General features: G+C 34.6%; 1 protein-coding gene across 1 annotated transcript; it reads right to left on the reverse strand.

Moving 5' to 3' along the window:
• Positions 1 to 1,482: 1,482 nt before the first annotated feature.
• On the reverse strand, positions 1,483 to 12,567 carry rfx6 (regulatory factor X, 6; the record flags this gene model as incomplete). The annotated part of the gene is made up of 19 exons (XM_079887231.1): positions 1,483 to 1,842; positions 2,808 to 3,017; positions 4,329 to 4,844; positions 5,692 to 5,898; positions 6,405 to 6,527; positions 7,427 to 7,544; positions 7,624 to 7,733; positions 8,418 to 8,556; positions 8,655 to 8,814; positions 8,913 to 8,962; positions 9,977 to 10,090; positions 10,178 to 10,255; positions 10,343 to 10,450; positions 11,054 to 11,081; positions 11,261 to 11,338; positions 11,457 to 11,518; positions 11,795 to 11,918; positions 12,034 to 12,187; positions 12,372 to 12,567. The coding sequence occupies 19 exons, from the start codon at positions 12,565 to 12,567 to the stop codon at positions 1,664 to 1,666; spliced, it is 2,754 nt and encodes a 917-aa protein (XP_079743357.1). The 3' UTR covers positions 1,483 to 1,663.
• Positions 12,568 to 12,669: the final 102 nt, after the last annotated feature.

The raw sequence follows: 12,669 nt of genomic DNA on the forward strand, positions 1-12,669 counted from the left end.
GCGACCCCTGTTGGTTGAAATGTACATTTAATGTTAAATTGGATGAAATTAGCATCAAAGTTAGCCATTAGATACAAAAACAGTGACAGTATCAGGTCAGTAAGATTTTCTTGAAAGAAATTAATAACTTTAATCAGTAAGGATGCATTAAATTGATCAAACATGACAGTAAAGACATTTATAGTGGTATTTTAAATAAATGCAGCTCTTTTGAAGTTTCTACTCATCACATGAAGAATCATGTGACACTGAAGACTGGAGTAATGATGCTGAAAACAGTTATTTCAATATTAAATAACTATTATTAAATAATATAACAATGTTATACTAAATATTACAGTTACTGTATTTTTATCAAATAAATGCAGCCTTGGTGAGCCTAAGAGACTTCTTCTAAATACTCTTATTGACCTTTTTAAACTTAAATTAAAAAAACTTTTTAAATAATATTTAAGATTAGCTTATGCATGACTTTTGAATGGTGGTGTATTAGCATGGATGCAACGAATGATTGCTATACTCATATGCTGAGAAAGAAGCCTACAGATGTGAATTAACATTTGAAAGCTGTTGTAAGAAGAGTGTAAAATGATTGTAAAAGCATAAGTGGTAAATATGATTGTGACCGGTCAGGTAAGCACACATTACTGCACTAACCCCATCTCTACCTCTCTCTGTCACACACACACACACACAGTCATAATTACACAGGATCTGTTGATCTTTGCTCTACCGGAGCTGCATATGGAGTCTCCCTGCCTAATGCAAAGTTCTGGTTAAACATTGTCCCAAGGTTTGCGTTCTGCCTTCTGTTGTTTTTACACTAAAGCCCTGGCAATTGTTGGAGGCATTATTGACTTTGTAATTAAACTATTTTAACGTCAGGATTTTGTAATCATTACATTTCAAGCCATCTGTTCCTGTCCGAGTCTTGAAATGGATTTTCCCTTTGAGGAGATAAAGGCCAGCACAATGTGGCCAGTTTTATCATTTATCGTCACGTCTTTACACACAGACAAATGCTGAAATCCTCATCCGAGCCATGGCGAGTTTGCACCAGCAGCATACATACAAATATATTATGATGTAATGATATCATTTCAGCCGATCTGATTATGGATTTATTAGCGCCCATCTGCTCAAAGACTAACAAAGCTAAATTTAAAGAACCCACACCAAGAGTCGCAGTGAATGAACAGCTTGTGGCCTGGTGGCCTGGTTGCCTAGTTTTAGTCAACACCTTTGTTAACCTAGTGAACAATGCAGAAATCAACTTATCCAATATCAGATTTTCACAGTGATGTTTGTTAGTTTGTAGTTTATTAAATAATAAATTTCAGCCTCCAGAATAATGCGAACAAATTTGATATTTTTTATTAGTATATACAAGAATGCTAAACTAAGAACAAAGATGAATTGTGATTATATTACAGTATATACTACACAACCTTAAAGAAAAAAGAATTATATAATTGGGTCATTACCTGTCATTTGTTAGCATAAAACCCCACCATTTCAAATCAAACAATAAAAAATAAATCAGTTAGCCTGTCTGCAATGTATTTGGCAATGAAATATTTACTGTACGATATACAGATGAACTAAAACATGTCTCACCTCCTGTGAGGATAATAGAGATGTAGAATTACAGATAAGGTATCAGTCAGGGTGGCCCACCAGTTGAGCCCATGAACACAGTGTTGATGGGGGGCAGGGACGACACAATTTCTCTGATCTCTGTGGTCCCCTGGAGAGGCAGCAGTGCATTCTGGGAGTGATAAGGAGCAGGAGTTCCATACATGCAGGGTGTTGAGATGGAGCAGGAATGAGCGATGCTGGATCCTGAAATAGAACAGAAATTGCATAAGACTGATATAATAGCAGATATACATCTTTATATATATATATATATATATATATATATATATATATACACACACACATATATACACACACCAGTTGTCACACTCCGTACAAAGCACATATTCTTGGCTAGAAAACAGCTATTGAACATAAAGAACAAAGATGTAGTTTATTTGAAACACATTCAGCGAGGTAAGTTGTCTCAGTAAGAACCTGCCATTAAATAGTTCATTATATAACATTTAATTGAAAAACTTATAGAGTAAATTATGTTATGAAGCAATTAATGAAATGCAACATTTTACAACATACAATACCATTGAAAAGTTTGGGGTCAGTAAGTTTAACACTTTTAAACACTTTTATTCAGCAAGGATGCATTAAATTGATCAAAAGTGACAGTACAGACATTTATTATGTTACAAAAGATTTATATTTAGAATAAATGCATTAATTCATTAAAGTATCACTGAATTTATTTTATTTTATTTTTTGTTTCCACAAAAATATTAAGCAGCACAACAATAATACGAAATGTTTCTTGAGCAGAAAATCATCATATTAGTATGATTTCTGAAGGATCATGTGACATTGAAGACTGGAGTAATGATGCTGAAAATTCAGCTTTGACATCACAGGAATAAATTATATTTGAAAATATATTAAAACAGAAAATAGTCATTTTAAATTGTAATACAACTTCACAATATTACTGTTTTTACTGTAATTTTGATCAAATAAATGCAGCCTTGGTGAGCATAAGAGACTTCTAAACTAGACTAGTACAGACCCTAAACTTTGGAAGGATCGTGTAAAAATAAAACGTGCTAAACTTGTTGACTCTTGTTATGTCAGTGTTTTCCCAGCAGCTGTTTTAAGTGCTGAGATATAGCACCTGTGTGACAACTAGCCCCGGTCTCCCCTAGAAGGATTTCTGTCCTCACCTGCTGTGTGTGTGCCCATTGCAGACAGTTCAGTGTAGTAGGGTCTTGTTGTCTTCCTGCTCGTGTTGTCCAGGATGTTCAGAGGGTCGTGCACTTCGGCGTAGGCTGAAACGGAGCGAATGCTGCTCACGCTGCTGATAACTGACACATGCTGATCGATGAACGTGCCCATCCTCTGAGCGTCCACGTAACCACTGCTGTTGTAATATCCTGCTCGGGAGAAAGATGAACAATAATGTTTCAATAGGAGCATCTGCAAACAAACTCATATTTACCTTTCTGAGCGGCATAGTAACATAATTAAAATACATGATAAATCTTGTCCTCTGAGGATCTCTTTCAGTTTTGGGGCTTGTTATGTGTTACAGATAAATTTGGGGGTAAAGAAAATAAGGTAAATCACTTTTTTATTTCATTGTATGTTTATATTATTATTCCTGGTTACACTTTATTTTGATGGTCCCCTTTAGACATTCTGTTGACTATGTTGCACCGACATGTCAACTAACTCTCACTAGAGTATTAGTTGAGGATTAGTAGACTGTTAAGGGTAGGGTTAGGGTTTGTAGAATAAGTTGACATGTAGTTTCAAAGTTACTTACAGTAAGTAGAACGTCTGTTGGAGGACCATTACAATTAAAATGTTAGCAGATATTAACCAGTCTACTAATACTCTAATGAGAGTTAGTTGACATATAGGTACAACGTTACTTATAGTCAACAAATTGTCTAAAGGGGACCATCAAAATATAACACACACACACACATATATATATATATTAAAAAAACCTTATAAAATTTGCAAAATTAAAAAAAAAAAGGAATACTGAAGAAAGGATAGGAAATGCTTCAATGGGTATAATATATTCTTTCCATTTATTTTAATATATTCCATCATATTTTTTTTAATAATGGGATTTAAAAAAATACAAAAGAGACAACATTTGAACTAAGGTCACCACTAGACAATAGTGTTCTAGACCACTAGAAAACACTTTAAATAATTTTTATCTAACTACTACTGTTTGGTAAAAATTTTGGGGTTGGTAAGATTTATTTAATGGTTTTTTTTTTATTTAAAGTCTCTTATACCCACCATAGCTGCATTTATTTGATTGAATATTGTGAAATATTATTACAATTTAAAATAACTGTTCTATTTTGAATATGTTTAAAATGTAATTTAACCCTGTGATGGCTAGGCTGAATTTTCAGGATCATTACTCCAGTCTTCAGTGTCACATGATCAAGAAACATTTCATATTATTATTAACGTTGAAAACAGTTGTGCTGCTGAATATTTTTTCAGGATTCTTTGATGAATAGAAAGCATTTATTTGAAAAAGTAACTTTATAAATGTCTCTTTTGATCAATTTAATATATCCTTGGTGAATAAAAGTATTAGTCTTTTTCTTTTTTTTAATCATACTGACCCCAGACTTTTAAACTGTAGTGTACATTTGTATAAATGTATATAAGTGCACTCTTAATTGGCCAATAATAAGCTCAACTTCTCTTACCATTGTGCCCAGAGCTGCAAACCGAACCTGCACATCCATCTCCACTGGCAGCACTTCCTCCAAAGCTGTACCCTGTGGAGTCCAGCAGCTGTACGCCCTCAGTGTCCATCGCAGGGTCACCTGTGGCTGCGTATCCAGTCGATGCAACCCTCGAGCTGTAGGGAGACCCGGTACAGCTGCTGCTGAAGCAGTCTTTAGTCAGTTGGTGTCCAGAAAAGGGTGCGTAGCGTCCGCTTTCGGTATGAGCCTGATAGGCAGATGTGGGAGTGTGAGTCTGAGCTCTGAACACAGGCTGGTAGTAAGAGGAGTTGGGGTAGGAGCCAGAACTAGCATTGTGTAGACTCTGGTACATGGTGTCGGGGAAAGTCTGGCAGGACACTTGGGGTTGTACGGGGCAGCTGCTCTGCGGCCTCACAGCCATCGGGCCCTGGTTGATCACGCTGCTACGGTTGATCATGGCTGGAGAGATCGGAGGGGTCATCAGGTGGGCGCTGTTCTGCGAGTAATCCATTTGACCTAGAAAAATATTAGTAATTATTTTCATATAAATTACGTTAAAATTATTTATTATATTATTAATAATCATTTTAATTTGATTAATATTCAATATTATTTACACTACCGGTCAAAATTTGGAATAATTCAGATTTTTTTGAAAGGTTTTTGAAAGATCTCTTATGCTAACCAAGCCTGCATTTATTTGATCAAAAATACAGTGAAACATAATAACAATTTTAAATATATTTTGAAATCTAATTTCCTGCGATGGCAAAGCTGAATTTTCATCATCATTACTCCAGTCTTCAGTGTCTCATGATCCTTCAGAAATCATTCTAAATTGCTCAAGAAATATTTCTTATTATTTTCAATGTTGAAAATGAGAAAGAAATACTTTTTTTCAGCAAGGATCTATTAAACTGATCAAAAGTGATTTTTTTGCAGCAAAATACTGTTTTCAACATTGATAATAATAAAAACTATTATTAATAACTTAGCACCAATAATAATTGGTAATAAATTATCAGCAAATCAATTATTTTGAAGTTGATATCACAAAAAATTGAGCCCTCCAAAAGGTTTTAAAGTACCTTTTCCATGGTAATGTCCAATTTCAAAATGCCAAGTGTCCCGCTACCAGCACACTGACAGTTAACAGTTTAATTCCCTGCTTTCACCCTGCTTTGATTTTAAAATAAATTTGCAATGTTGCGATTCATCTTGAAGCTGAAAGATTGTTTGAATAGAAAAAACACTTCTGGAATAAAGGCTCCTGAAACATGTGCGCTCTATAACAAATCATTTTAACGAAAAACATAAAAAATTAGCATGTCTCTAATTCGATTGAGCTGCTGTTTTTAAGTACCAGTAATAGTAAAGTTGTCCGGATCGGTACTATGGTACACGATAGTACTGGCCCCGAGCCCCTGCTGTGCAGCCGTGAGCGACAGGAAATCATGTTCTGGAGGGTTCTCGTCCTTGACAGTCGAATCATTGGACGCCACACTGGATTTATTCCGATTGGCCAAGAAGCAGGAACTTGGGGAGGCGGTGAATGTAGCTTTACTAGCATCTGTCGAAATGGAAACATCACAGATAATTGGGTTAAATTAATTTGCATATACACCACCATTCAAAGGTTTGAGGTCAGTACGATTTATCATTTTATTTTAAGGGAATAAAAGCGAGTCAAGACATTTCTAATGTTACAAAAATTGATATTTCAAATTAATGCTGCTTAAGAAATGTTAACAGATAAGAAATGGAATAATGTCTAATAATCAATGTTTCTTGAGCAGCAAATCAGCGTATTAGAATGATTTTTGAAGGATCATGTGACACTGAAGACTGGAGTAATGATGCTAAAAATTCTAATTATATTCTAATAGAAAAGTAATTTTAATATTCACAACATTACTGTTTTACAGTATTTTTAATCAAATAAATGCAGCCTTGGTTAGCATAAGAGACTTTTTCCAAAAATATTTTTAAAAATCTTACCGACCCCAAACTTTTGAAAGGCAGTGTTCAGTAAAATAACAAACTAATAATATAAATAAAACAAAATTATTAGGGTACCTGCACTCCTCATATATTTCTCCAGTAGATTCTGAAGGTCTTGCTCTTTGTCGTTGTTGAATTGTGTTTCAATTGCCAGCAGGATGTACTCATCCAAAAGCATGCGAATGAGGTGGAACGAGCCTGTAAGTAACATTAAACCAGAAAATTTAAATTCTGTCATCATTTACTCAGCCTCAAGTTGTTCCAAACCTGTATGAATTTCTTTCTTCTGCTGAACACAAAAGAAGATTTTGTGCAACTAATTGCAGTGCAACTACACTAGCACACTACGCAGAGTACTGTATCCCACAATGCAATGCTCTCAACTTCCCTTTCCCACGGGTTTCACTTAGCTAGTGCGGAGGTCAAATGGGTGGCCTTCCAGGTGATACTGTTTGGCTTTGTGAACACCTGTAGGGTCATCAAATGTTAGGAACACAGAGAAAGGTCATGCTCTAATCAGGGCGCGCACACACGGCACAAGATAAAGGATTGTTTGTACAGGCTTTTATGGCTTATTCTCCGCAGTGGATCCCCAGCTAAAAAACAATGGTATAAATTTGACTATATACTATGATGCTCCAATTATACCTAAAGAATTTAAAGTCACCATTAAATTAAAATGGACAATTCTTGTTTTTTTCAATGGAATTATTGCAGTGTTTATTATAAATGATTTATCCGTGCACATCATTATTTTTTTTAATTCATGTGCCCTCGTAATCTTTAACCAAAATAACTTTCCCTCCCTCTTGCAGTGACATCTCTTCTCTGATGATGTGTTTACGGACAACCTGTCACTCACATGACATCACAGTAATAGCAAACCACAACCATCCAATCAATTCCCCATGGACAAATTCAAGTTTTGCCCTACACTTTTTCTAGTTTGAGAAACCGTTTCACTTGGATATAAGTCACAATAGGGAATAAAAAACGATCGCAACTTCTATTTCATGCTGACTTTAAAATAATCTGGAGTATTTGAAAGAAACCGAATCAATGACTACAGTGTGTATGAATGCATGCTAAAGGTTTACCAAAGCTGGTAGCATTGTTTAGGGTGAGATTGTGCATCACTCGTGCTCCAAAAAAACTCCACTTCAGAAGAAAATCTTGAGCTCGCTTCTTCACCGACCGACCATTTTGCTTGCTGGGCTATAAAACAGATAACATGCAAATTCAATATTAACATTCATTGCTAGTCTGACTGCTGTGGGATTGCAGTGCAACAAACCTTAATGACTTTCTGCTCGACCACCGAGTCCAGCCATTCAATGAAAGACTCTACAGTGGCATTTTTCCTCAGGAGGTCTTTCAGCTCTTGAAACACTGAAATGGAGTCATCTGGCAGAAAAGATAAAGAAATCATAAATATATTTCGAGGCTTAGCATGAGTTTTTTTTTTTTTAAAGGGTCACGAATTTTACAATCTACTCTGAGGTCCACTTATTATGTTAGCAAGATTTTTACATCAAAAAACTTCCTGATTTAGAAGTAATAGGCTATTTTATTACATTACATTATAGTTGAAACAAAGATGCTACAGAAAGGTGTTTATCTCATTACATTTGCCAACTGTGAAACATTTATGCATATTACATAAACTTTATTATTACAACCAAGACTTAAAAAGTTTAAGTACGGATCCGCAGTAAAAGTGAACAAATGAACAATGTCTTACTGATGCGATCTGGACCTTAAAATGATCTCGTATTTACTACGACATGACATATGCAAATCTGTGGGCGGGGCTAAAGAGGCAATGATGTAGATGTTGATCTTCAGCACAGGCGGTCTTTCGTCGCACTATTACGTCATACTGAGACTCCGAAATGAGTTGTTTTGAGAGCTTGGTTTAATTAGCTGTTTTTGAACTAACAGGGACGTTTTGAGTTCTGAAACTTACAGGATATTTTTATAGTAATGATCTCTAATATGTCAAAAGATCAAGGAAGATTTGATTTCTCAATTCATGATCCCTCTAAAAAAACATCCAAAGGTTTGACTACCAAGCCACCAGTAACTCACATTCGGAATAGAAGTCTGAATCTTGGTCATTTGTAATTGAAAGGAGTGCTTGAGAACCAATACTGTTCAGATCCACCTTGTCAATGTCATTCACCATCGAAGTCACAACATTCTGGTCAAAAAGTGCAGGTCTTGCGATCTGAAAAGACATGAGTAAATTATAGTTGCAGCAATATTTACAAGAATATTCACAATAAACAAAAGCAAGAATTATTGATGTGTCTGTAAATCATCTACCTGTGCAAGATGTAAAAAGGAGGTCTGTCTCTTTAAGGAGGACACAAACTGTCGAGCTATCGGCAGTTTCTTGTCTGAGAGGATTTCTGGGAGATTCTCCAAGGAAGACACCATCCAGTGTTCCCAGTGCTTGGCAAAATTTCGAATATCTGCCAAAAGACTGGAGATATTTTCCTAAACTCACTCAAAAACACTTAACAGTATGAAAGTCAACATCTTTTTGAATCCACTGCATAACCAGCAGTCTAAAATACAAACCTCTCTGGCATGTCCTGCATAGTGGCAGGGATGAGAACATCGGTCAGAACCTGTGAAAAACAATTTATCCAGCTGGTGATAAGTCAAACATGATGTGACAATAATGAACTACAGTAAAAAAAAAAAAAAAAAAAAAAAAAAAAGTGTAAAAAATTATCACATTTTCACACAATAAATATTGAAATGGTTTGTGATTATTTCACTCTTTTGTATATTATTATACACTCTTAGAAAAAATAGTTCAATGGGGTTCTATATAGAGCTATAGGGTTCTTTACTCAATTTTAAAGAAGACAAAAGGTTCTATAAGGAGAAAGGTCTTGATTCAATGATTGCATAATACTTTCATGTTCAATGGGTAAGTTAATTTTTTCTAGTGATAAAGTATATTTATGAGCTGCTTAATTCATAAAACTGAATTAAGATTAAAATTGAATAAAACGTTTTTTTTAAATACATTTATGAAAACTATATCCATAAAATGATCCCGTTATGGGAACCCCTAAAAGGTTCCACATATGAAGTGCTTGACATAACCCTTTAAGGTTCTATATAGAACCATTTCTTCTAAGAGTGTAGCTTTAAAAATGTAACAAGATTTCTTTGATTGATCTTGAATCTTTTAAGATTCAAAGTCTTGGACTGGGACTATGATTCAAGAATAAAATCTAAACATAAATGGCAGTTGAAAAGTAGCAAAAGTAAATGATTGTCATAGTGTTCTGGACACTTTTAATGTGACCATGTAAGTTAAAAATAAAAGAAAAAAAATGTAAAGACATACCCGTTCATAAGTTTGAGGTCAGTAAGCTAAATTAATACTTTTCTCAGCAAGGATGCATTAAATTGATCAAAAGTGACAGTAAAGACATTTATAATTAGAAAAGATTGTTATTTCGAATAAATGCTGTTCTTTTGAACATTATATTCATTAAAGAATCTTGGAAAAAATGTACCACAGATTTCATAAAAATATTAAACAGCACATCCATTTCTAACCGTCCCCAAACCTATGAACGAAACATAGTTGAAGAAACACCCAGATATGGTTCATAAACACTCACTTTGTAAAGTATGGAGTCACACACACAGAAGATGTCCACAATAACTGAATTCTCTAGCAGTGGAAGGAGATGTTCAGGCATTCCTTGCCAGAAGTGAAGCAGAAAGTTCTGGATCTGGAACAAATTTGATTGATTACAGTGAATTATTTTCTAAAATCTAGATATGATGACAATAGATTCTTTAAGAGCTTAAAATTGCACCTCCTCAAAGTTGACATTAATGGCATTATCCAGAATGCACTGACAGTGAGTTTTGTACATCATAATCAATGTGTCGACCTAAACAATAAAGAGCATAGCAGAATCTGAGGTAAGTAAATTAAATAAACAGCATTTTGGAATGGGTTTCCATTGAAATGAACAGACCTTCTCTTTTGAAACAGACTCCTGAAGCACTAAATGCTGTGCACTTGGGAATTCTGGTAAAAGAGTTCCTGTTTTAGAACTAAGAGAGTATTTCCTGGTGAATCCTCCCTGTGAAAAAAATAAGAAGCAGGAATATAATAAGTAATTTTATATCATATTCTGCTATGTTGTTGATAGAAACAGATGACAACATTTTTGAAATATTTATATGGAATGTATGTGAAGTCTCCTATTTTGCAAGCATAAATTCCACCACAAAAGACTTTTTGAAAGAAATGAATACTTTGCATTAAATTGATCAAAAGTGACACTAAAGACATTCATGACGTTACAAAATATTTATTTTTTAAATAAACGCTGTTCTTTTGAACTTCATAAAATTATTAAACGTTTCCACAAAAATATTAAGAAGCACAACTGTTTTCAACATTTTTAATAAGAAGAAATATGTTTTTTGCACCATATCAGCATATTAGAATGATTTCTGAAGAATCATGTGACACTGAAGACTGGAGTAATGATGCTGAAAATTCTGCTGTGTCAAACATTCTATTTTAATATATATTAAAATAGAAAACAGTTATTTTAAATTGTAATAATATTTATCAATATTCCTGTTTTTTATCAAATTAAAAAAACATTAAAAAAATGACCGACCCCAAACTTTAGAATGGTCCTATATATATATATATATATAGTAAAACTGCCCACCTCATTTTTTAGCTTGCTTCCAGAGAATCTGTGCAAAACACATAAGAGCATTTAAGCATTTAAAAACCAAAATGAAAAATAACTTTGAAAAATATAATGTGTCTCAGCATGGGCATTGTGAAATCACTCGCCTTTCATGTGTTTATTCAAAACATTCAAGGACTTATGATTGGATGCTGAATTGAAGGGATGAAGGTCAAAACTAACCGTGTCAAGCCTTTTCCTGAGTACACAGAGTGATAATACGCACTGCTCTCCTTGATTCCAATACCATAATAATGATACCTAAAAAACATTCAGAGGACAAACACTGTCAAGAGCTTTAGCTTAGGTATTTATTTATTATTAAATAGAAGTAAATCAAGTTTTCAGTCAGTGACCGGGCCAAGTGGCTCTTTCTTACTTCGAATGGCCTCTGGTTCCAAGCCTTCGTGTTGTAAGCAGAGGAAATTTCTGCCTTATGGTCTGAAATGATAACATTAGAGCTCTAACACATCGTAAGATCGATCTCCATGTACTGTAAATACAAGATCAACAGCTATTTATGTCTGATAATGTACATATTTGGCAAGCACAGCCTTTTACCAGGTATTTATCCTAAAGATGAACTAAAATACACCTAAAATGCAATTGGTTTCGGTGCAATCGGTCTCTATTTTTGAAGTCGAATATATTATAATACTTGTCACAGAGAGTTATAACTGTCTGTATTATAACAGAAGATATAAAAACTCCTCTTACCTTCCCAAAAGTGGCAGCACAAGCAGGATCTAACTTCTCCTTCCGACAAAAGTCTAAATAATGAGCGTAGAGGATACACCGTGGCAGGCAAACACCTTCACAAACTATGTAATTTTCCTCAAGCCTAATAGAAAAAGCAAAACGCAAGGTTATAGTAATATCATTCTTTGCTTCCACTTTTTGTAGATTATTTATAATGGCAAGCTTCATCTTCAAAAGAAGAATTGAGCAGAGAGTACCATTGTAAAGTAAGCTGAGTCTGTTTCTTCTTGTCCTTGATGATCTGACTGATACTTTTCTTTGGCACCGTTTGTTTGACAGAGAACGTCTTAACATAATCCAGATGGCCCAGGTCCTCTTCAGAGGAAATGCTTCCATTACTTTCATCAGCTTCTGCCAAATGAATAACATACATAGCCTTCAAACGGTGACGTGTGCCAAAACTATTCATAACGTATAATTGCAAAACAAACTGGCGACAGATTGAGAATTTCTAACAGTGCATTGAAAGAAAGCATAGCAGTAGTTTAATCAAAGCGAGTTTGAAAACAATTTTCAACAAAGATGATTTCCCCACCTGATTTAATGCCAGAATCCTCCTCCTCATCAAGCCCGGCTTTGAAAAACATGTTTTTTCCGAGATTGTCTTGGTCAACAAGAATTGTCGCGTGGAGGTCATCTGCGTTTTTGCAAGCTCTCTTTGTCTGCGACGCTTGTAGTTGATGAAACGTGTCATTCTTCAAAGGACTCCCTATATTTCTTTTCATTGGCATGTTCAAGGAGAAATTGAAAAAGAAAAACTGGAATGCAAAATTAAAACCACCGAGTGAAATAATAATAAAAAAAAATAGAGCCCCTAAAAAACGAAATTGTTA

Source organism: Squalius cephalus (assembly GCF_949319135.1).
Source record: "Squalius cephalus genome assembly, chromosome: 12".
Classification (NCBI taxonomy): Eukaryota; Metazoa; Chordata; class Actinopteri; order Cypriniformes; family Leuciscidae; genus Squalius; species Squalius cephalus.